Source organism: Podarcis vaucheri, assembly GCF_965113315.1.
Source record: "Podarcis vaucheri genome assembly, chromosome: 4".
NCBI lineage: Eukaryota > Metazoa > Chordata > Lepidosauria > Squamata > Lacertidae > Podarcis > Podarcis vaucheri.
The window spans coordinates 66780549-66804391 of record NC_138762.1 but is presented as its reverse complement, the minus strand read 5'-3'; the positions used below and the strand labels follow the sequence as shown (position 1 = coordinate 66804391).

The 23843-nt window shown below is 43.0% G+C and overlaps 2 protein-coding genes across 7 annotated transcripts in view; one reads left to right on the top strand and one right to left on the bottom strand.

Annotated features, from left to right (window-relative positions):
* The window catches only part of LOC309531227 (uncharacterized protein), a 216470-nt gene that overhangs the window by 58730 nt on the left and 133897 nt on the right, over positions 1-23843 (bottom strand). The window contains exon 6 of one of the 4 annotated variants that reach the window (XM_082220614.1): positions 2613-2807. The exons of 2 other annotated variants lie outside the window; for them this stretch is intronic. The gene's annotated coding sequence lies outside the window, so the exon portion shown is untranslated. Of the gene's footprint in view, positions 1-2612; positions 2808-22041; positions 22183-23843 lie in introns of those variants that run through there. One more of the 4 variants, XM_082220612.1, reaches the window with a different exon arrangement.
* The window catches only part of PHEX (phosphate regulating endopeptidase X-linked), a 101301-nt gene that overhangs the window by 26860 nt on the left and 50598 nt on the right, over positions 1-23843 (top strand). For all 3 annotated transcript variants that reach the window (XM_082220574.1, XM_082220573.1, XM_082220575.1), the window contains 8 exons: positions 11317-11403; positions 11948-12174; positions 14815-14883; positions 17101-17217; positions 18367-18450; positions 18770-18915; positions 21796-21889; positions 22683-22811. In XM_082220574.1, the coding sequence (XP_082076700.1) occupies positions 11317-11403; positions 11948-12174; positions 14815-14883; positions 17101-17217; positions 18367-18450; positions 18770-18915; positions 21796-21889; positions 22683-22811 (953 nt within the window). The remainder of the gene's footprint in view (positions 1-11316; positions 11404-11947; positions 12175-14814; positions 14884-17100; positions 17218-18366; positions 18451-18769; positions 18916-21795; positions 21890-22682; positions 22812-23843) is intronic.

Genomic DNA, 23843 nt, shown 5'->3' with positions numbered 1-23843 from the left:
AAATCTGACACTTGAACTATAATCCTCCCTGGAATGCAGTGGCGTCAAGTTGCGACACTATACTTAAGGTTTTTGTCTTTGTCAGGTCATGATTTCCAGGGGATAAAAACCACAGCCATGACTTTGTGGCTCTTTAGAAATGAAAACTGCCTCTCTGCCAAGCAGTGTTGAAAAGAACAAGAGCCTTGTACCAAGTCAGATTATTGGTCTCTCTAGCTTAGTATTGCCTACACAGATTGGCAGGTGCTCTCTGGGGTTTCAGACAGGGGTCTTTTCAGCCCCTAACTAGATCTGAATCTGGGATCTTCTGAATGAAAAGGATTTGCTGTATCACTCAGCTTATGGTGATTACCCTGGCGGTATAGGCAACCTTTCTCTCTCCCCACCTGGCAAGGTGTGTCCAGGATTTGAACTGAGCCATCAAAGTAGTTCTCAACGTCCCATGCGAGTGAGTGGCCATTACTGGCCTTTGTGCATCTTCACTTTGAGCAGCCCTCTCTTAAACCAAGGAGATTTCTTACACAGCTGAGCTGCGCAGGGTAGATTCTGGGAAACAGTGTGGTCATAAGAGTGGCACTGAGCTCTGGAAGACTTGTGTATGATGATGGATGGTGCCTTTACACCTGGGCTTAAATCCTTGCAGCTGTGGGCATGTGGTAAAAGTCTGTATCCACATTCAACTAGAATAGCAGCTCACAGGATTGAAACGTAAAGAAATCTGTTTGTCTTGGAATGATAAATTTTCAGTATGGGCCGGAGAGCATTTAGAAGATACTGGTCTGGATTTGAAGTTTATGAAGCTGGAAATGAGTGCTTGAGCCGGACACTTCTAATCTTGCCCTTCTTCTCCCCACTCTCATTCCAAGTTCCTGGTTTGGATGAAGCCAGAGTTCCCTGCTACATCAGAACCAGGGAACTCTGTATTGCTGTCTGTTAACAAACTGCGAAAATAAGGTTGGAATGATTGTTCAGACCAGGACTGAACATCAGAACATCTATTTATCTGAAAAAAACCTACAACATCTATTCCTGATATCTTTTTATCACTTTTAAGTATCTTTTTTCTTCCATTTGAGGGTGTTCAGAAACAAAGTTGTTATGTCTGAAATCAGGGACGCGGACTTATAAAAAATATTGGGGGGGGGCCGGGAAAGCTCATGAATAATAAATAAGCTCATGAATATGCAAATAAAGTGGCGCCGCCTCCTCGTGAGCGAATAGGGGAGAGCGTGCTGCGCCTATTAATCAGCTCCAAAGGAAATTGGGTGGAGCTTTTGCTCGGGAGGGAGGGCAGGAGTCATGCAGCCCGACCCTGTGCATTTTGGGCTGGGGGAGGGGCGGCGATGGCGCTCTGCTGGAGGGGCGCCCGAGATTATTGGGGGGGCAGAGCCCCCCCAAACGAATTTTCGAGGGGGCTCGGGCCCCCTCAAGCCCCATGGAGTCGGCGCCTATGTCTGAAATGTAGAAGGGCCATCTTACCACTTTTTCCCATATATAGGCCTAGTCTGTGGGGTGCAGCAGCCCTCTGCCTCATTAGGCTTCTAATGGAGAGAAGTGAAGGACAAATAAGTGAATAAACAAATATTGTAGATGAAAAAGACTGATTTAATATCCACCACATTTTTGAGAAAAAGTTGCTGGTCTCTCAGGTAGTTCATGTTGAATGGATTCCTCCAACATATCTATCAGTTGTATCTTCTTCTGTCTCCCATTCTACACTTATCATCTGCCATCCAAACAACATGACCAGTCCAGCGAAGTTGATGTTGAAGAATCATTGCTTTGACACTGGTGATCTTTGCTTTTCCATAGCAACTACTCTATTCCCACCTCAAGAATGGAAAGCAAAACACGGGTGGGCAACAAAAGAGATTTAAAGACGCTCTCGAGACAAATCTGAAAAAATGTAACATAAGTGCTGTTAACTGGGAAACACTGGTCTGCAAGTGCTCCAATTGGAGAACAGCCTTTACCAAAGGTGTCATTGACTTTGAAGAAGCACAAACTCAGGGCGAAAAGAAGAAATGAACTAAGAGGAAGGCATGTTTGACAAACCCTCACCGTGATAAACTCCTGCCCAGACACCTATGTTTCCACTGTGGAAGGACATGTGGATCCAGAATTGGCCTCCACAGTCACTTACGGACTCACTGTTAAGACCGTGTTCATGGAAGACAATCTTACTCAGCTATGAGAAGACACCTGTCATTGCCTGGGTTCTTGCCAGTGCTGGACTTTGGGCTCTCGAATTTCAGCGGTGCCCTGTGCAACACTAAAATTTGCTCCTCCACCTCTTGTGCTCTGGTCAACATTATTGTTAGGGTGCCCCCTGTGGTGCTGGTACCCAGTGCAGCCAAACCAGACACGCTACCCTAAAACCGCCTCTGCTCTTGCTATAAATGCTTTTTCACCTCAGCTGTCTATAACAAAAGGTTTTATTTTTAATACACACATGATATGTAAATAGATATGTAAATTGTTTGGCAATGTATGTTGTTTACATAGTTACTTAACTATAATTGCTCCTGTCTTGAAAGGGATCACATGGCTTTTCATTTTTCTGAAGTGAAGTGTTGTTTATTGACTTTGTATTATGTGCATACAAATTGTTACTAAATGCTACATTCCCAACCGTGTCTACTCAGAAGTAAGCCTGACAGACTTCAGTGGGGCTTACTCTGCTTCCTGCTGTGAATTTTTAAGACGAGAAGTATGCCTTGTTCTTCTTTCCACATGGAAAGAAGTCATCTCTTCTCTTGCCTGTTGCCTGTATCATTGCTCCTCAGTTGAAGCATGAGGATTTCAAGCTGTCAAATACAAAATGTTTACTGCAAACATTTAAACCATGAATTAGCTTGAATGTTGTGTTTCAGCAGATGCACAAAAACAACCATTTTCTGATATGCATTTATGAAACAAAATGTCATTTTGCAAAAAGGGCTTGTATAAGTAGCATTACACTGACATTCAAGTGGCATTCCTTGTAAAATGTTTAACGTAGCCAAAGGCATAGAATCCAGGGTACAAAGAGCAAAATCTCAACCACATGCCCTCCATGAGTTGAAACAGGGGGTCATTTCTACTCCCATAGGCTCTCCATGTGTCTAGAAGCCTTGTCTTGCAGCAAAGAGTTCTTAAATCAGGTGAGGAGCTCATATCTGTGAACTCAACTCTCCACCCCAGATGCTTGCCTCTAGCTTAGTGCTAGTTCTGCAGTGAAAACAGGTGAGGTATGGCATTTGGGGAACTCCCAAGTTTTGTAGAAGTACCAAAGATCTGTGGGGGGGGGACCCTAAGTGGCAGGGAGAACCCCCAATCAGCCCAACAAAAAGCTGAACATGCTCAGTGACTTCAAATTGCTGAATGTTTGAGGCAAAATGTAAAACTGGATGGATGGGAGAATGGAATGGAGTATCCTGAACAGGAGCACTCAATGCTACAGACAGCATGTGTAAAGGAGATTCTTAATTTGTGGGAGAAACTGAGTGATATGAACACCAGAGTGAAATTGTGCCGGCCTGTAGGCTGGGAAAGTGGCAGGATCTAGAAATAGCAAGTAAGATTAAAGGTAACGCTGAACCACAAGTATATAGTTAGTTAGCTTTAAAATAGATTTCTTTTTTAAACAGGAAAAAAGAACCCACTATAGGACGTCTTAGTTTTCAGTGTAGGTTGTATTTTGTTTGAACAGGATATGACTGATGGTTCCCCTCAGGGTGGGTAAACTGATGACCCTTTTAGGCCTCAATCCTTTATACACTCAGGGTCTAATGAGGCTTACCAAAAGCTTGTGTAACTGTAAGTGCTGATGCCCCTTTTATTTCAGAAATGGCTTTTTTGGAGAGGGTGATCTTGAGTATAGGACGAGGTGCTTAATCCTTTACCCAAACACTGCATTAACGGTCCCTGTAGGGTTCCATCTCTGCAGGGAGGTGGGACCAATTCGGATGGTCCGCCCCCGCCACTTAATGGATCCAAATGGTTTCCAGAGAGTGGTAGGGGATGCTTTATCCCATGTTGATGGCCTTTCAGCTGATTCCCTGGTGGCCCGCTGGAATGTGGAGTTAACCAGGGCTATTGACTGTTTGGCTCCGAAGCGCCCTCTCCGATTGCATGGAGCCCGGACAGCCCCGTGGTTTTCCACGGATCTGAGGGCAATGAAACAATCGTTGAGACGGCTAGAGCGCCGGTGGCGGATAACTCATTCCGAATCTGACCGGACACAGGTTAGAGCTCAACGTCGAGCCTACCAAGTGGCGATAGCGACGGCGAAGAAGAATTTCTTCACCGCCTCTATTGCATCTGCAGAAAACAGCAGCAGGAGACTTTTTCAGGTGGTTCACAATTTAGCGGAACCACCTGCAACATCGGGGCCCAGTACGGGCCACATGTTCTCCTGCAATGATTTCGCAAAGTTCTTTGCAGATAAAATCGCTCAGATTCGGGAAGAAGTAGACTCCACCGTGGGAGCAGGGCCGGGGCGGGAGAGTGCAAGAGTTCTGTCTAGTCAAGTTGAGTGGGATCAATTCCAATCTGTTACCTCCGAGGATGTGGACAGGCTGCTTGGACGAGTGAAACCAACCACCTGTCTCCTGGATCCTTGCCCATCCTGGCTTATAAAAGCTAGCCGGGAAGGACTGGGCGATGGGCTTCGTGGGGTGGTGAATGCTTCCCTCCGTGAGGGAGCCTTCCCAGACCCGCTGAAAGAGGCGGTTATTAAACCGCTTCTTAAAAAACCATCTTTAGATGCGGCCACGATGGCCAACTATCGCCCAGTCTCAAATCTTCCATTCTTGGGCAAGGTGATTGAGCGAGCGGTTGCCGAACAACTCCAGGCACGCCTGGAAGAAGCGGACCATTTGGATCCCTTCCAGTCGGGATTCAGGCCTCATCATGGGACTGAAACTGCCTTGGTCGCACTGGTTGATGATCTCCGGCGGGCTAGGGACAAAGGTGAGAGCTGTTTCCTAGTTCTGCTGGATCTCTCAGCGGCGTTCGATACCATCGACCATAGCATCCTTCTGGACCGTCTTGGGGGGCTGGGAGCTGGGGGCACTGTTATACAGTGGTTCCGCTCCTTCCTCCTAGGCCGTGTTCAGAAAGTGGTGGTGGGGGATGAGTGTTCAGACCCCTGGGCTCTCACTTGTGGGGTGCCTCAGGGTTCTGTCCTCTCCCCCATGCTTTTCAACATCTACATGCGGCCGCTGGGAGAGATCATCAGGAGGTTTGGGCTGGGTGTTCATCAGTATGCGGATGATACCCAGCTCTACCTCTCTTTTAAATCAGAACCAGTGAAGGCGGTGAAGGTCCTGTGTGAGTGTCTGGAGGCGGTTGGAGGATGGATGGCGGCTAACAGATTGAGGTTGAATCCTGACAAGACAGAAGTACTGTTTTTGGGCGACAGGAGGCGGGCAGGTGTGGAGGATTCCCTGGTCCTGAATGGGGTAACTGTGCCCCTGAAGGACCAGGTGCGCAGCCTGGGAGTCATTTTGGACTCACAGCTGTCCATGGAGGCACAGGTCAAATCTGTGTCCAGGGCAGCTGTTTACCAGCTCCATCTGGTACGTAGGCTGAGACCCTATCTGCCTGCGGACTGTCTCGCCAGAGTGGTGCATGCTCTGGTTATCTCCCGCTTGGACTACTGCAATGCACCCTACGTGGGGCTACCTTTGAAGGTGACTCGGAAACTACAACTAATCCAGAATGCGGCAGCTAGACTGGTGACTGGGAGCGGCCGCCGAGACCATATAACACCGGTCTTGAAAGACCTGCATTGGCTCCCAGTACGTTTCCGAGCACAATTCAAAGTGTTGGTGCTGACCTTTAAAGCCCTAAACGGCCTCGGTCCAGTATACCTGAAGGAGCGTCTCCACCCCCATCAGTCTGCCCGGACGCTGAGGTCCAGCGCCGAGGGCCTTCTGGCGGTTCCCTCACTGCGAGAAGCAAAGCTACAGGGAACCAGGCAGAGGGCCTTCTCGGTAGTGGCGCCCGCCCTGTGGAACACCCTTCCAGCAGATGTCAAGGCGATAAACAACTACCTGACATTCAGGAGACATCTTAAGGCAGCCCTGTTCAGGGAAGTTTTTAACGTGTGATATTTTATTGTATTTTTGGTTTTTATGGAAGCCGCCCAGAGTGGCTGGGGAGGCCCAGCCAGATGGGCGGGGTATAAATAATAAATTATTATTATTATTATTATTATTATTATTCCAAATGCAGAAGAAAAAGCAATTTAGAGCAGACTAAAATGTTATGTGGGCAAATTGTTAAAAATGCCCTGTACTGAGTAGAGTTGCATTTAAGATATGGGTGGTGGTGGTGGTCACCAAATAAGTTGTCAAGAAGAGAGTGGTGTTCCCTGTAAAATGTTTAAAGGCACATTGTAGGCTTTTCTTACAATAAGGTCGGGGAACTGTACACAAGATTTCCCCTTTATATCCTCACAGCAACCCAGTGATGTGGGTTAGACTATGAATGAACTTCATGTTTCACCAGGAATCTGAATACGGGTCTCCCCACTCCTAGCCTAACACTACCCACAACGCTGCACTGACTCTCAGACTGTAATTCTTGCCTATGCTCATCTTGTGATGTGCTTTCCTTGTAGTTCGATCTGTACTCGTGTCAGCATTGATTTATGCAGGGTCTCTCTTTTGCACTCTAATGGAACCTTAGCCTCGCAGTTTCTTTGTCTTGCTATTTTGTGCACTTGCCAGAGAGTGTCAGAGGCTGAGCATGATTTGATGTGGTTCTTTCTGCTGAGCTAGGTCAAAATAAAGGCACCGGCTACATAAGGCTCTTTGCCTCTTTTAACGTTCCTGGCACAAGTAACTGAGTTATATGCACTAAAGCAATTTGCAGAGTTTGGAAGGCTTAAGAAAGAGCATGAACACCTTGAACCTGCTTTGGAGTGCACAGATGACACTTGCTTAATGAGGCAAGTTATGGCATTCCACCGCCTTGAAGCACACTTAACAACTGGCTTTGGCACCTGCTGTTTCCATTTTATATTTCAAGCTGGATGTAAATCCTCTTCCAAGTCAACCTGGCTGCTATTCACTGGAGTGTGTTATAGATAATTAGGTCAAGAGAAGGCCAGGGAACCTCCTGGAGGACCATTTTGATATGCTCTGGGGAGCGTATATGATATGCTTTATGGTGGTGACTCAAGAAAACTAGCAATACAATTGACATTTACCATTTTCTTTGTATTTTACTTGAGCTCATCCTTCAGTTTTTATTCCTTCCCCACTATTGTAATTGAATTTATAATCTTAAGCGAGGTGAGTTTATTTTCATTGTTTTGGGCTATTTCTCTCTCTCTCTCTCTCTCTCTCTCTCTCTCACACACACACACACACACACACACACACACACACACTGGCCTTAATATAAGCCTCACTTTTTCCCAAATTCCGACCGTGAAAAGTTAAAGTGTGGTTTAAATTCACGGCCTTACAAACATTGGCTTTTACGATATCACTGATGAAACAGACATACAGTAAAATGGAACGGGTGTGAGTGCCTGAGGAATTTTAAGGGAGTGGCTTATATTCAGGTATCGTCTTTTTCTTCTTCTTTCCCCTTGGATTTTAAAGGTGCGGCTTATATTTGGGCCAAGACGGTATTTATAAATATAATGAATGATAGTACAAGCCGTATTATATAATAATGCTAAATTACCAAATTTAAATATTGTCTTCTGTCATTATGCATACAACTATGTAAATAAAAATAGCTTTGATACCAGATATTTCCAAAATAAATACGAACCTACCTTTATACAGTTCAATAGTCAACATTCAATATTTATTTATTTAAAATCCAGGCAACCCCCCCATCCCCACAAAAAAGGATCCATTGTGAGAGCTGCTCCAGTAGAGATGATCTAACAGATGTTTTGCAGTGTAGACTTAGGCATGTTTTATTAGGAGCACAACTGGAATCAGAGCACCTTTGAAGAGCCATATCCCTACAGGGGTCCCACTGTCACTACCTGGAGGCTGCTGATCCTTGGCCTTGGTTCACCTTCTCTCTCCAAGCATGCAAGCAATGAGTTGGAAGAAACAGTGGTACCTTTCTCTCTCGGGGTGGCTGCATGGACTGGGGCTCAGAGGGAAAGGGCAAGTGAATCAGGCAGCAGTACTTTGGGAAGGGGGGGGCATTTGCCCAAGGGCCTCCCCAAACCTGGAACCATCCCCGCTCAGAAGTAAGCCCTACTAGGTTTAATGGGATTTCCTCCTAGGTAATTGTGTCTAGGACGTCAGGCGCAAGATGTTCAAGGAACCTGGTAGCTGCATGTTACTGACCTGGTTCACATTTAATGCTGAGCCAATCTGTCTATGGTTTGGTGTGAATGTACAAGTGTACCAATACATAGTAAGAAAAACATGGATGCTTCCCTCAGTCCTATATCAGCTTTGGTTGAGTGTTATGTGTGAACCTGGGCTCACAGTTTGGCTCACTCCAAACAAGGCTTGTTGTTGGCTTAGCACTCCAGGTTTGTTTGGGAGAGACAAACCATGAGCCCATGTTTGCACCCAACACTAAGCCAAGTGGTGGCTAAATGCACAATAGGATGACAGCAGCAGGAGTTGGGGATAAGTGGCCACCATTTTCTTACTGTGCGCCAGCATAGTTGCTCGTTCATGCTAAGCCGTAGTTTGGCTTAGTATTACAGGCAAACCTGACATTACTGATTGTCTAAGTATCCATTGGGTTTATCTATGGGAAGATGTGTCTTGGGGCTGATTGCAGGGTCATAGAACAGGCAAAATGGAAAGGTAATGATGATTTACAAATCTGTTGCATTTATACTCCACCTTTCCTTTAAGGGTGGTGCATATAATTCTCCCATTTTGCTGTCACAACGGCAGTAAAACCCCTGTGCTATAGGCTTTTGTGTTTTCTTTATTTCTAAGTCTTTCCACTCCTTCCTACACAAAGATCACTGTCCTGTGTAAACCCTGTAGAGAGAGCAGCCTAGCCTTTCCCCGTTCCCTTTTAAGAATTCAAAACTGAAACACTTTGCAGAAGCCTAGGAAGCAGGCAGGCTATATAGTATTCTATAATAAAGACAGATACATAAAATAGCTTGTGAGCTTTGGAAGGAACAGATACAGCCAGGTAGGCTGTGTACACATTACTTCTTACTCTGGCTGTAGTGCGCTCTCACTTCTCTTTTTAATCTGTGTACCTATGACAATACCCAAGGGTCTAGAGCAATCCTGCTGTTTCTGGTGAAATACTCTGTTTTGATTTGGTTTTCCCCCAAGCCAGCTTTAATTGAACTTGAACCCAGTATCCTTTTTCAAGTAGCATTGAATCCCAGGTGTGTGGGATTTTCCTTTCCTTTTCCTACCCCATCTCTGGGGCAGCGATGGGGCAGTGAAACTAACCAGGCAATTCCATCAGCTGAAGACGTCAGTGCCCATTCTCCCACCTTGCCTGTCCGATGGGCAAATGCAACTTGAAACGCACTGAGGAAAACCCCCCTCACTGTTTTAAGCCAGTAATGTGTACACAGAGTAGAAAGAACACTCCAAATCAGCATTGCACCAGGTAAAAGAATGATCCGATTCATTGCAAGTTAGCCTTTGCCTCTGTTATGGTATTTGAGGCAGTTCCGGGAGTGGGGAAATCTCTTGTTCCTCAAGCACAAATATAGCTTTGCCAAATCCAAGCCTTGCATGTCCACAGAGAGACCATATATTATGGTTAATTACATGAAATCTGATATGCTTCCTTTGGCATTCTATGTCTTGGAAGGAAAAAAAATGCATTTAGTTCTTTCCCTATCTGTGCTAATTATATATAAATATGATCAATTTCTGCCTCCTTCTGTTTTGTTAGTGGTGTGCACATTCTTAGTGTTGTCATGTGCATGGCTCTATCCCTTATGAACCTCTATCTAAGAGAATATTTACACAATGTGTAATGCAAACTAACGTTCTTGTTCAAGGCAGGATTTACGTTTGTATTGCAAACGGGATTGACTTTGCTCCATGCAGGACAACTTAGGGCACTTATGAATGGCTTCCATTTTGTTCGTGAGAATCAATACGGGCACATTAAGGCTGCACAATTAAAATGGAGGTGGAGTTCTTGAAGAATGAACCTACCTCCAAGAAAAAAGAAAAGCAATTTTGGGAGGGGTTTTGGTTTTTTAAAGGAGAGTGACTGGAATTGGGGGAATAACAATTGCTTGGCACAACATCATATTACCTCATCATAAACAAATGAGAATGAATGCTCAATAAACAGGTCATCTGGAAGGGACCTCTGTTCCATGAATGTTTCCCTCAGATATTGGTTTGTTTTAATGATTTATAGCAAAGCTTTGGTCTTCTTGTAGGCTGAGATTTATTTGAAACATGGTTTAACCCTGGAACCTGTTCACTGTCTGAGCTTGGCTCTGCACCCTCAGACAGTTCACAGATGAAAGTAGGGATACTCGGTTTTGTGTTCATATAATAGTTCCCCCCTCCCCCATAGTGCTTCATTGCTTGACACCAATGTAGCATGCACTTCACACATTACTTGGCATCTTGTATGTTCATCTGACCATAACACAAACTGCCTGTGTCATTTTAATGGCATATTGTGTTCATGGCTATATAAGAAGAAAAAGCGTATGTCAGTTTCTGTATGTTCAGATCCCAACCTGTAACCTTGAAAATAAAAGAGTTACGTACTCTAATCCATTTCCAAACAAGGAGCTTGGGGAAACGCCAAGGTTTGAAGAAATACAACAAGTAAATAAGATTCTTAGGGGAAACCCAAGTAAAGCCCAATGAGGACGAACAGTGCTCAGTGGCAATGAGATGCTGACTGATTATTGGAAAGGGGGGCGGAATAGAAAATGGGGGAGTTGAATGGAGTGTCCGGGAAATGGGCACAGTTTGTTGGCTTCCTGAACAGTACCACTCCACACTGCAAGATTTTGCTGCAGGCCCTACTTGAATTAGGTATTAAGGAAGAGAGAGCCATTTACTATGTGTCTTTCGCCTGTTACTAAAGCTTCAAAGGCTGCTCCCCTCCTCTAGAGTGAAGGGAAGAAGCTTTCAAAACAGAGGTTCTCTGTTCTTTGGAACCCCCAAACTTTTCATCTTAACAATGAAGCACTGTGTATGGGCCTAACATTTCCTGAGCCTCTAGATTCAAGAATGTCAGTCTTCCTAGACTACCAACATTAAATTCTGAAGAATTCAGGTTCATTGTCTAGTGATGTGATGTTCTGACCTATTGTTTGATGTTGGTAAAACTCTAGGATGGTTAAACTTGAAACTAATGTTTTCTCCTCATTTGACTTCACAGCTCTCCTTGAGAAACCTCTTAGCAAAAGGCGAGATAGTGAAGCTGTACAGAAGGCTAAGATTCTTTATTCTTCGTGTATGAATGAGAGTAAGTAACTTTCATTTACAGGGTTACAGGTTAGAGTCTGAATGTACACAAACTGGCAAACACTTTATTTTACATCGTTCTATAAATATCAAGCAATGAGCGGCTCTGAAATGAATCTCTGTTTTATGTATATCAAAGCATGCAAAATGTTGCAAAAACAGCATTTTATGACAAGTGCCAGTTATTGCTCTTTTCCCATTAAGTCAGTGCTAAATAATTTGTACTTTTAGAATGCAGTCCTGTACTTAAGCTACACTTACCTAGGAATAAGTGAGGCTTACTTCTCAGTAAACATGCCTAAGATTGATTGCACAGTATTCCCTGGTGCATGGGATTTTAACTATCATATATGTTTAATGGGACATTTCTTCTGAATGCATACCCATATGGTGAAATCTGATAGTTATCTAACATTATTACTACTTAAATAAATTGATGTATACACATCCTGTTGCTCTCCACATATAACAGTATTTCTAATGAGCACTCTTAAAATAGTATTACCTGGAAGTTGTCTTCTGATGGCTTGCTTTCCCCCCTCCAGATAAGATAGAGAAAGCTGATGCAAAGCCTCTTTTGAGCATGCTGAAACATTCTCCGTTCCGCTGGCCTGTCCTGGAATCAAACATTGGGCCTGATGGATTGTGGTCAGAAAGGAAGTTCAGCATGCTACAGACCCTGGCTACTCTTCGTGGCCAATATAGCAGTTCTGTTTTCATCCGAATGTATGTGGCTTCTGACGATAAGAACTCTAATGAGCACATCATAAAGGTATGGTAGAGGGGGCTGATGGAGGTAGATGCGAGTTTTCACCAGCTTACTAAAAATATCCAGTGCTCCACATTTTAGCCATTATGTTCAGGAATTGCCAACTTTTGCAAATGGGCACATTTACAAATTGGAGAAACTGTTGTGGGGACACATATGCATACACACTGCAACCATGCACAAGCGCACCCATGGCAGTTACCCCCACACACTCCACTCACCAGCAATGAGACTTAAAAAAAGAGAGAGAGTGTTTTCGTTTCACATAAGTGTTATAGGGGTGTGTGAGTGAGATAGAGAAATCTTCCTGGAAGTGCAAGAGTTAACCTTCCCTCTCCAGCTGCAGTCTTTGGGAAGATCACCCCTGGTAACAACTAAAAAAAAATCCAGCCCCTATAACTAGGATTGACACAGCAGATTTCTTTGAAGCTTAATTATGACAAGAAGTGTTTTTAGTGAGAGCGATTCCTGAAAATTGCTCCTCCTCCAATGTAATTAGGCCTCAAATGAGCCTTGTACTGAGGCTAATATAAGACTTCTTTGAAGTCTAACTGTGCCATGGGGTGGTGTGATTTTGGCGTGCATGTGTGTGTCGTATTTGTAAACTCCCCCCTCCAAACTGCCCAACTCATGCAGATAGACTTGAAACAAAAACTTTCAATGAGCTATAATAGAAGGCTCCTTTCTATTTTAGCACAAGAGAGTGGGGAGGGTTTGTCACATCAGGACCCTGTGGGTGCCAGAAAGTATTGCTTACCTGAATCTGGGGGAGCTGTGTTTGTGGCTGGATGCAGCCATGGCAGATGGGACTCCCTCCTGTGGCATGAGGGAGTCCGCTGCTATGGACTTTCCTGCAGGCAGCGGGGCCAGTCATGGGGGATTCCAGGGGTGTGGCTTGGGGAGCAGACCAGAGGGCCTCAGTTCAGATTCCCACCCTCCCTCTCCTTTAGTTGATATTTGGGAGCTGGCCAGGCGCAGGCGGACTAGCTTCTGTGTGCCTTGCTTCAGTCACCATTTTCTGGGCCAGGGAGGGATTTCCCCTTCAGGCCAATTGGACCGCCTGGAGGGCTTTTGCCTGCCTCATAGCAAATGTCACAATCAATCAATTAATCAAGTACCTTTATTGTCATCACAGTATAAAATGTTTCAAATAACTGGAAAAATTAAAAAGACAAGGGTGAAGCTTTCAAGGGTTATAAGGTCACAGTATGATCGTGTGCATTTGGATATCCTTCCCGAAAGGATAGTGATGTCACAATTTTACAATGGATTAGGCATTGGGATGGAGCCCTAGTCTAAGTGAGTGGTGAGAGCTCCCCCCACAACAACTGCAGCAGCAGCAGGGTATCCCTTGAAGAGAGCCTGGAAGATGATGCTCTTGTCTGGTCACCCAGTTTGGGAGTTGATGGGCCATAGCGCTCCTGAATGGTGTTTAAGGCAGTTGCCCACAATTGATGCACATGCCAAGGCAACCCTTAATCTTAGTCAATCAGGTCAGTCATCAACCAGCAATGGCTATGCCAGCATCTGTTATCCATAAAGTTGTGGCCTGTTTAATTCCATGCTGCTGTCCTGGGCTTCACTGCATCTGGACCCACAAAAGCATGTGCTATAAGGGTGACCCATGTCCTGATTTATAGTTGACTAATTTGTGTCACCGGGAGTGGGAGTTCATGGCACACTTGGAAGCGGCAGCTGGAAGCCCAACCTGTGGCCATCAACACAGGTGCAGGCATGTGAAGGCCTCTGTGAAGAAAGAAGGCCTTAGGATGGATCTAGACACATCAAAGAAGTGTTTCAGTTAACTGTTAACAGTTAACACTTCACTGTTTTAAATGTTGTGTGAGAAATTAGGTTGGCAAAAATGGAACTCCACAGTGCCATCTGGTGTCACAGTGTTAGAATGCATAAAGAACGCATATAAAGTGCTTTTTCTTTGCCAATGTAGCTGAGTCCCTAGTTTCTGGACTCATTTTAATTATGAAATCTTCAAACATGGCAGAAAGAATGCCTTCTTTCACCAGACATGTGAGAAAGTAATTCTATAATACCTTTTAAACCTGCATCAAACTCATAATTACACGCCCTCCAGCTTATTTTGTTGATAGGAGTTATCAGCCTTTTGCCACCATGTTCAACAACATCTCCACAGAACCTGGCCATTAGTATGTATATATGCAAATGACTAAAAGTCAGGGGAATATATGTAACTGTATTCCTTAGGGCATTCTAAGCTCATCTCTAATTTGATTTACAGCAATCTGATTTACAAGAAGAACATGCTTGTATCCTAATTAGTTACTGAAGGATCAAATGAATTTCCAGATTAGATATGCCAGGGGACATTTATATCTTGGGGAAAATGTCTATTGTAGAATTCCTAAACTCCCCAATGTCATACAGAAGCCAATGTCCCCAAGAAAGCAGAATATAATATTTAAATGTGAACTTAATTGGATGCCTGAATTATTATTTTCTTTTTAAAAAAGTGTTCATTGCTTAACATTAGTAAATCATTTTTTAAAAGATTGCTTGTGTGTCTTCCTTTTTCTTAATGAAACTATAAATTTGAGATTGAGTAGTATTATGGAAGTGTATTTAATGGGAACTGACACTGTTGTATTCTTTACATATTTTTAATAGCTAGACCAAGCATCTCTGTCCCTGTCAGCACGAGAAGACTACCTGGAAAACACCACAGAAGCTAAATCCGTGAGCATTGCTTACTTGAGCATCTAAATGGAGAACAATTAATACATTGAGGATTTCTTCTCCTTTGCCACCATATTAATTAATTAATTACTTGTTTAATCCTGTTAACTTCCTGTTTAGAGATTTAAACCTTCTGCAGTAACTGTTTTATTTATTTCCATTTATCTGCTACTATGCCATTCGGTAATTGAAGTTATCTGAGTGGTCCACAACAGCAAATTAAAACTGTAAAACACAAAGATTATATATAAAAAAATCCAAAACATAACCAAAATAACACAATACAAGACTTGAATAAATCCAGCAGCGGAGTATTTCAGTGGTGTCATATACATAAGGAACACTCAAACTTTTTTTTTTTTTTAAAGCCTGGGAAGGTTAAAAATTTGTTGCCTGCTGGTGGAAGAACCACAGTGTGGGCACCAGGCAAGCTTCTTTGAGAAGAACATTCCAAAACTGGGCTGCCATTACTGAAAATATTCTCTCTTTAGTAGCCACTAGGGATGGGTGACTGTGTCAACATTTGTTTCTCTCAGTTTTGCATTTAACCCAATCTTCAATTTGCATTTTTTTTTTTAGTCTTCATGAAAACTCTGGCATTTTAATATACACCTTTTCGTTTGTAATTTTTCCTAATATGCAAATTTTCCCAAAGCAGTTTTCCCTAATATAATGCATTTTGTATGCTGTTTTCAATAACATGCATTTATGTCACATTTTATCCTGGTATATGCATTTTTTTTTTTGGAGAGAACTTTGCTGGAGAACTGCATTGCAAAATTCAGAGAAATGTGAATTTCAAAGGATGCCTCTTTTGGTTCACATATTGTTTTGGAAATTGCGAACTAGTTCACCTTTAAATTTCTCCCCAATCCCCAATGAGTTCCAAACACCTACTACTACAAAAGGGATGCGGGTGGCGCTCTGAGTTAAACCACAGAGCCTAGGACTTGCTGATCAGAAGGTCGGCGGTTCGAATCCCCGCGATGGGGTGAGCTCCCGTTGCTCGGTTCCAGCTCCTGCCAACCTCGCAGTTCAAAAGCACGTCAAAGTGCAAGTAGATAAATAGGTACCGGCCTGGCGGGAAGGTAAACGGCGTTTCAGTGCGCTGCTCTGGTTCGCCAGAAGCGGCTTAGTCATGCTGGCCACATGACCCGGAAGCTGTACGCTGGCTCCCTCGGCCAGTAAAGCGAGATGAGCGTTGCAACCCCAGAGTCGACCACGACTGGACCTAATGGTCAGGGGTCCCTTTACCTTTACCTTACCTACTACTACGTGGTTGTTTACAGCTTAACAGTTCTGATACTACAAGGAGTTTTTAGCTGCACAGCAGAACTTCCTCATGCTCTCCTCTTACCCTATAAACCTTCATTTGAGGGAACAGATTTAGGGGTTGCATGGGGGGTGCACAGGGAGAGGAGAGAGAACCTGGCAGTCACTGCTCTAGCGGAACCCTTTAGTTGGATACCACCCACAATATTTTTGCGGTTTGGAAAGTAATGGGGAAATGCATTGAAAGAGACAAACAAATGGCCAGTGAGAAGACATGTAAACGCCCTGCAATCAGGATGAATTCTGGATGAATGCTCATTGTTGCATAACCATACACAAATCAGAACAAATGCTCAATAAACACTGGATATAATCTAACATCAGTGCATGTTTCATGCAAGCAAATGAGGATGAATGCTGAATAGATAGACATGTTAACTAATATAGAGCACAATACAGTGGTACCTTGCAAGATGAATGCCTCGCAAGACTGAAAACTCGCAAAACGAAAGGGTTTTTGGTTTTTTGAGCTGCTTCGCAAGACGATTTTCCCTATGGGCTTGCTTCGCAAGACGAAACGTCTTGCAAGTTTGTTTCCTTTTTCTTAAAACCGTTAATACAGTTGCGACTTGACTTCGAGGAGCAACTCATAGCACGCGGTGTGGCAGCCTTTTTTGAGGTTTTTGAAGCTTTTCCAAAACTTTTCTGACACCGTGCTTCGCAAGACAAAGAAAACCGCAAGACGAAAAAACTCGCGGAACGAATTAATTTCGTCTTGCGAGGCACCACTGTAGTATGATTAATATGCAAAGGAAATTGAAAAAGGAAGGGAGGAAAACAATGTACTATTCTTATGCTTCAATAAGGTGGGGGGGCATACTTTATTTTGCTGAGGTTAATTCTCTGTTTAGCTGTAGTGATAACTGGATTCTTATCACATTATAGTACAGAGAAGCTCTGTTCCAGTTCATGGTGGATACAGCAGTGCTTTTGGGGGCCAATGCTTCACGTGCAGAGTTGGACATGAAGTCTGTGTTGAAACTAGAAGTTAAAATTGCTGAGGTTAGTGCTTTTCTAAATGTGGGTTTTAGTTGCATTTGTGGCAGCTGGATGTCCAAAGGGGTAGACATGGCTTCACTTCTTCATTCACTTGGTGCTTTCCTGGAGTTCCAATGCAGTGACAAACTGTATCTTGTATTTTTATGTTGTGAACTGCCCTGTGATCTTTGGATGAAGGGCAGTGTATAAATACAGCGGTACCTGGATTTTCGAGCATCTCGGAAGCCGAATGCCAAAAACCCAGAAGTAAATGCTTCCGAGATGCTCGAAAATCGAGGTACCGCTGTATTTCAATGCGCCTCAGAAGTCAAACGGCTTCCACTGCCTGTTTTTCAATTTTCTCCACTGAACTTGCAGCCAGCCCTTTGCAACTCTGTTTTAGAATGTTTTGGAAGTAAAACAGATTATGTTTGAGAACCAAGGTACCACTGTATAATAATAATAACAATAATGTGATGAATTAGCACGATATGTCCACAAGTAGGCAACTGCCAGTAGCACATCCAGGAATGAGTTTGATACTCGAAGGATTTCAGGGTTGAACAAGAATATAAATGTAAATGAGTAGGAGCTCTTTACAGCTGCTGCTAAAAAACCTCTAGGTTAGATTACTATAATGAGTTATATGTTGCGCTAACACTGAAAACAATTTGGAAACTTCTGGTGGTGCAAAATTCAGTGGCCAGCCTGCTCACCAGGACAAGACAGCTTGAACATATGATGCCATTCTTGACCTGACTGCACTGGCTGGCACTTAGTTTCCAGGCCTAATTGCGGTGCTGAATTTGAAGACAGCATCAGTAGTTTACAATACTGGTTATTTAGTTTTCTAGATTTTCCTGTCTTTCAGATACATTTGACGTAGAGTAGGTATCCACCTGGGATTATGAAACTGAACGTTTCATACTGGAAGGGCTAGATATTAGTATGGATAAAGATGAATTTCATTGTGTTACATGGGAAAAAATGTTAAATGTTTATGGAAAAAGAAGATTTTTTGCTAATTATAATGGGTTTGCAACTTGTTTTATTGAAAACTGAACAAGTAACATTGCTATTCATACCTTGTCGCACCCAGATTATGTGAGTGTTGGCAAAGTCAGAGTGGATTTGTGGAGGAAAATAATATTTGTTTGCATTTATATTTTGCAGATAATGATTCCACATGAGAATCGAACCAGTGAATCTATGTACAACAAAATGAACATATCGGAACTCAGCACCCTGATCCCTCAGGTTGGTTGAAGTTAATTGGAAAATGACTATATTAATGCCTGATTGGACTCTGTAATTACCTTTCAAACTGAAAGGTTCTTCAGATGTGCATAAGATGGCAATGCAAATGAAATTAGTTGAAACAGGTGTTCACTATTATTTTAAATACAGCTGCATTTTTATTTAAGTTTCAAAATATTTGTGATGTTGTGCAGTGAACTTCAACTTTGAAATTAGGCAAAACTTTTAAGTTGTTTAGCTAATGGTAGGTAATTAACTTATAAGCTTTTGTTGTTGTTGTCTGCAAGACTCAGGAACTGAACCTTTGCTTCTGTTGCAGTTTGACTGGCTGGGATATATCAAGAAGGTGATTGACACCAAGCTTTATCCTGAACTTAAGGACATAGATGCTTCAGAAAATGTCGTTGTTCGTGTGCCCCAGTACTTCAAGGATTTGTTCAGGATACTAGAAAGTGAAAGAAAAAAGTAAGGATTTCTAATTTGCTTTGTGTATGTTTTTGTATGAAACAATCCCTGACTTTTCAGTATAATGTTTAGGATCTTGGCATACTGTGGTTTGTTACCACTTTGTTTTCAAACCACAGGTGGACCCTTTCAATTGTTTCTGTCTCTGGGGTTGCTATGAAAACAAAATCGTGTGAATGCTGCAGCAAGATAACTCATTGCTAGCAATTCCAGGTGAATGGATCCCCCCCCCCCCAAGTGCAAAGCCTTTCTGTGCTTGGGGGAAAATGTGGAAATTGAGGCGATCGTTATAGGAATCCTCTTACGACTGGGAAGGCATATCATATTGACTGAACAATTTGTTCCTCTTCAGCCATAAGTCCGGTTTGTTTCGTGAACACTGCAGATACTAATGATAGCAAAGTGAAAAGATGCTGCTCAGAGCCATTGAAACAGAGATGCTCCAAGAGGGTCCTGCTGTTTTCTCAGAAAGGGCCCATGACTTCTGCAGAAGCCAAGGGTATTGCATAATAAAGGCCCATTACCACAACGTGGCAAGTTCTACAGAATTGTGAAAATAATGCTAGTGACTATGGGTTGTCTTCTATGTTATTCAGTGGGGAGAAGAGAAGGAAACAGGGAAATTACTGAGAGGAAAGGTAAGGGGTGAAAGACACAGCAAAAGGAAATATGTCAGTAAGCCCATTTGAAACAGGCTCTGGTGACTTCGCTTGCCTCACTCTTTCTCCCAGAAGCATTCCCAGAACGCAGTTGGTGGTAGATAGTCCTGCTGTGGGGGACAGGAAAACTTAACCGGAACAGGCTTTGCTGTAAAGTACAGATTTTATTTTATTTTATGATTTGTGTGTGTGTAAAAAAACAAATAGCCAATGTAGATCTCCTCCCCACTTCTGTATCAGTAGTGGGAGATTTTATCAGCAATGTATATTGCAGGTGTGTAGAGGAAATGATTAAATCCATTCTATCTCCCTGCTAGAGTCCTGATATGGTCTCCATACTGGCTATGAGAGAGAGAGTGCATGCAACCCTGCCACTGACCAAAAAAAGAGTAAAGCAGTACTGCATGTGACTATTGTCATATGTATTTTGGTCCTCAGGTGGTCTTCACCTGCTTGTCTCTTGCTTTTTTTAATTGGTTCATTGTTGCTGGCACCCAAAAGGATATAAAATGCATCAGACAGGATATATTCGCCCCCTAATAACTAAAATAGTACAGTTCCTCTGTCCTTGGAATTAGGCCAGTTTGATATGGAATATCCTGATTATGGATAACTTTCTGAGGCACAGCACAAACACTGGCGGCAGGGTCCAGCTTTGATTGGCCCACAATGTTTTTATCAATGAATTGGTTTTATTAATCAAGTGAAACCCTACATTTTGAAAAGAACGTGATGGTGTGAGGGTTGTGTCCCATGCTGCATAAGCAAGCAAGTATTCTGCTTGCATGACAGGACTTATCCTTCCTATTCTCTCCCTGTGCCCCACGCCCACATTTATTCTGGAGGATGCCCCAGGTGCACAGGGCAGCTGCACAGATGAGGAAAGGAGGGCAGAGTCTGTGCAAGGTGCAAGTCTGTTGCACAAGCAAAACAGCAGTGTTAGATACAACACATAACCAGTTATAATATTTATCTCAGCAACATTCACTTCTGTGTTCTTTTTTGAATCAATTAAAATAGTGTCAGATTGGTTTTGTTTTTTTTAAAAAAGGGATATATGTTATTGGCTGTCTTTAATTAGGTAGAAAAGTCTAGCACTGCCAAAATGCTCTGAGGTGGTGGCAGTGGGGGTGAAGGGCCATATTACTGCTAGCTCTGACTTTGAAAAATGTGTTTTTAATGTCTTTGAGCATTAGTATTAAGAGATCCAGCCATGCAGAAGCCTCAGGTGTATAACACTGGATTACAGAAGTATTATCACAGTCTATATCCGAAAATGCTGAATAAGGCACAATGTACCATGGTGCTTAATTTCCAAAAGCGGCAGGCGCAGGCCTTAAAACCTTGTCACCTGGAACCTCTGCCCTCTAATCCTGAATGAATGTGGGCTGATAAGTGGGGTGAATTTATATAGGCTCAAAGACTCTCCCTTTTTTTTAAAAAAAGCAACCAATTGATACATTTTCAGAACTAAAGTTTGATTTCTGGGCTAACCCCTGCTGTGTTCCACTTCCAATGAAGCCATTACTATACCATGTGTAGTAGAAAGCCCATTCCTTTAGTTTATATGGTTGCACTTGCTATCTGAATTGCCCTGCAAGTGTTTCATTATTACTATGTGAGTAGGATGTGTGAGATATTTGCTGATGTATTGTTGATGGTTTGCTAAGGATCACCAGATATCATGACATTGAGTTGCGGCCAACTAACTTGTACTCAGAATAGACCCGCTGAAATGAGTGAACATGACAAACTTAGGGCCATTTATTTCAGTGGATCTACTCTGATTAAAAGTTGCAATATATTCCATTACATTTAATTAAGGCAAACTTCCCTATAGATTTTGTAGCTAGGTTGTTTCTGCTTTATTAGTTTGTGAGCACTTGGTGTGTGTGGGGAGAACACCCATTCTTTGCACAGGAGCACTAACGCCAAATTCCATCTCAGGATGCAAAACTGTTGAAATATGTTCCAAATGGAAGATCCACCATCATTCACACACCAAATAGCTGTTATCATGCAACCGCTTCTGTCTAACAGGTTTTTGTGAATTTGGTCATTGCTCGTTAATTTTCAAGGTGAAGATGCTACCATTGCAGGTAGTGCACTGATCTGAGGGGGGTGCAGAATCTAGTCACCTATTTATTTATAGTCTCGGACAGCTGTACATTACAACACATGCGTTTAACTGTCTGACATAAAGATGTGTCTGCTTTGACAGGACTATTGCCAACTATCTGGTATGGAGAATGGTTTATTCGAGAATATTTAACCTCAGCCGACGCTTTCAGTATAGGTGGTTGGAGTTTTCAAGGGTAAGTGTGAGATTTTGATATCAATATGCCCTGTGTGCCTATGAAGCTTATGAAGACAGCAGTTGATAGATGGATTCTGTGAGTCCCTGTGCTTCCAGCTAGCAAGCTTGAATTCAATGCATTTAAAGAAGTTGGAGAACATCACTAACCTCTCTCAGGACATCAGGGCTCTAGTCTGGGCACAGAGCTGAATGAAAAATTCACAGGTTATCTTTTTTCTACATCCAAGTCTTTCTCCCTTTTATTGCAGCATCATGTTTCTGTGTTATGCTGTGATTTTCATTCTTTAACGGCTGGAATTTGAAGCAGAGAGAAAGGATGACATCATTGCTTGGGACTCTGTAATGAACTGAATAGAACTGAGAATTTACAATCTGTAGAGCTAGCTGTAGAGCTAACTTAAGATATTCTAGGGCTTTCCACATTTACCATTTATAGTGACATAGTTGTTGTTTGCTCCAGTGAAATGGTAGCTGATTGTCTGCACCTTTGTTCACACATTGCTATTATTAGAGAGTGAGTTTTCCTTTCCACACTAATGGTGAGTGGTACCCAAATTGAGAAAAAGTTCCACAGCTGTATCAAATCCCTAATGTATCCTAGTGTTCCTCCACCCAGTCAATGTTGGAGTTATGAGCATATGCATGGGGACAACCCTTTTGTGGCTGTTTAATGCCTAGAATTCCATAATGCTGCACTTGTGGGAGTATGGGAGATTAGAAGAGGAAACACATGTCTGCCTGATTTGTGGCAAATCTGGTTATAGTCATAGAATGTTGTTTGGTCAAAACAGGTAATCCAGGGGACAACCTCCTTACTGCCTCAGTGGGATAAATGTGTAAACTTCGTGGAAAGTGCTCTCCCTTATGTTGCTGGAAGAATGTTTGTAGATTTGCACTTCCAAGAAGACAAGAGGGATATGGTGGGTGAATTTTTGTGTCTTTGAAATTGTGCTGCTGCCTTCTACATTTTCTGCCCTCACCACCTTCTCCCTCTGTCATTATCACCACCTCCTCCTCCTCCATCCCTCTCTCCTTCCTCATCCTCCACTGCATCCTCTTGTACCTTCTTTCTCCCCTTATCATTGCTGTCCCCTGCTCCGTGACATCCTGGTCACAGCAAGACCACCCTTCCTCAGAGCAAAGCATTGTGGGTGATGCAGCCCAGAAATCACTTGTGCCAATTACCACTTTGATGTGATGGTGGCACAGGAAACTGCCTTAATCTGACCACTGGTGAAGAAGAAGAAGAAGAAGAAGAAGAAGAAGAGGAGTTTGGATTTGATATCCCGCCTTTCACTCCCTTTAAGGAGTCTCAAAGCGGCTAACATTCTCCTTTCCCTTCCTCCCCCACAACAAACACTCTGTGAGGTGAGTGGGGCTGAGAGACTTCACAGAAGTGTGACTGGCCCAAGGTCACCCAGCAGCTGCATGTGGAGGAGCGGAGACTCGAACCCGGTTTCCCAGATTACGTGACTATCGCTCTTAACCACTACACCACACTGGTGCTTTGTGGCCCCTTCTCCACTGCAACTTTAACCATTGTGTAGTATTTCATAGGTTGTCTTTAGGGCTATTTGTTACTATCCTGTTTTTCCCCAGAATAGCTGGAAAGATCAAATGACAAATGAGGCATTTTAGTAACTGAGAAATGCCATGATCTTACATAAGTATGCACAGAATTGTAAAATGCTATCCTGTGAACATTTACTTGAATAAATCTCACTGATATCATTGGGGCGTATTCTTGAGGATGGATGGGCCTGGGTCATAGACTAGTTGCCAGGTTGATCTCTCTTTTTGAAAATATGGCATCTTCTATTTTCTTCAGACTGCCTTTCCTTTCCCTGTGTTTCAGCTATCTAGATGACACCAAACCATCCCCCCTCTTAGTTTGTAGAAGGTCCATGCTGAATAAATAATGAATTATGGGAAGCGTGGTGTTTTTGTATTTA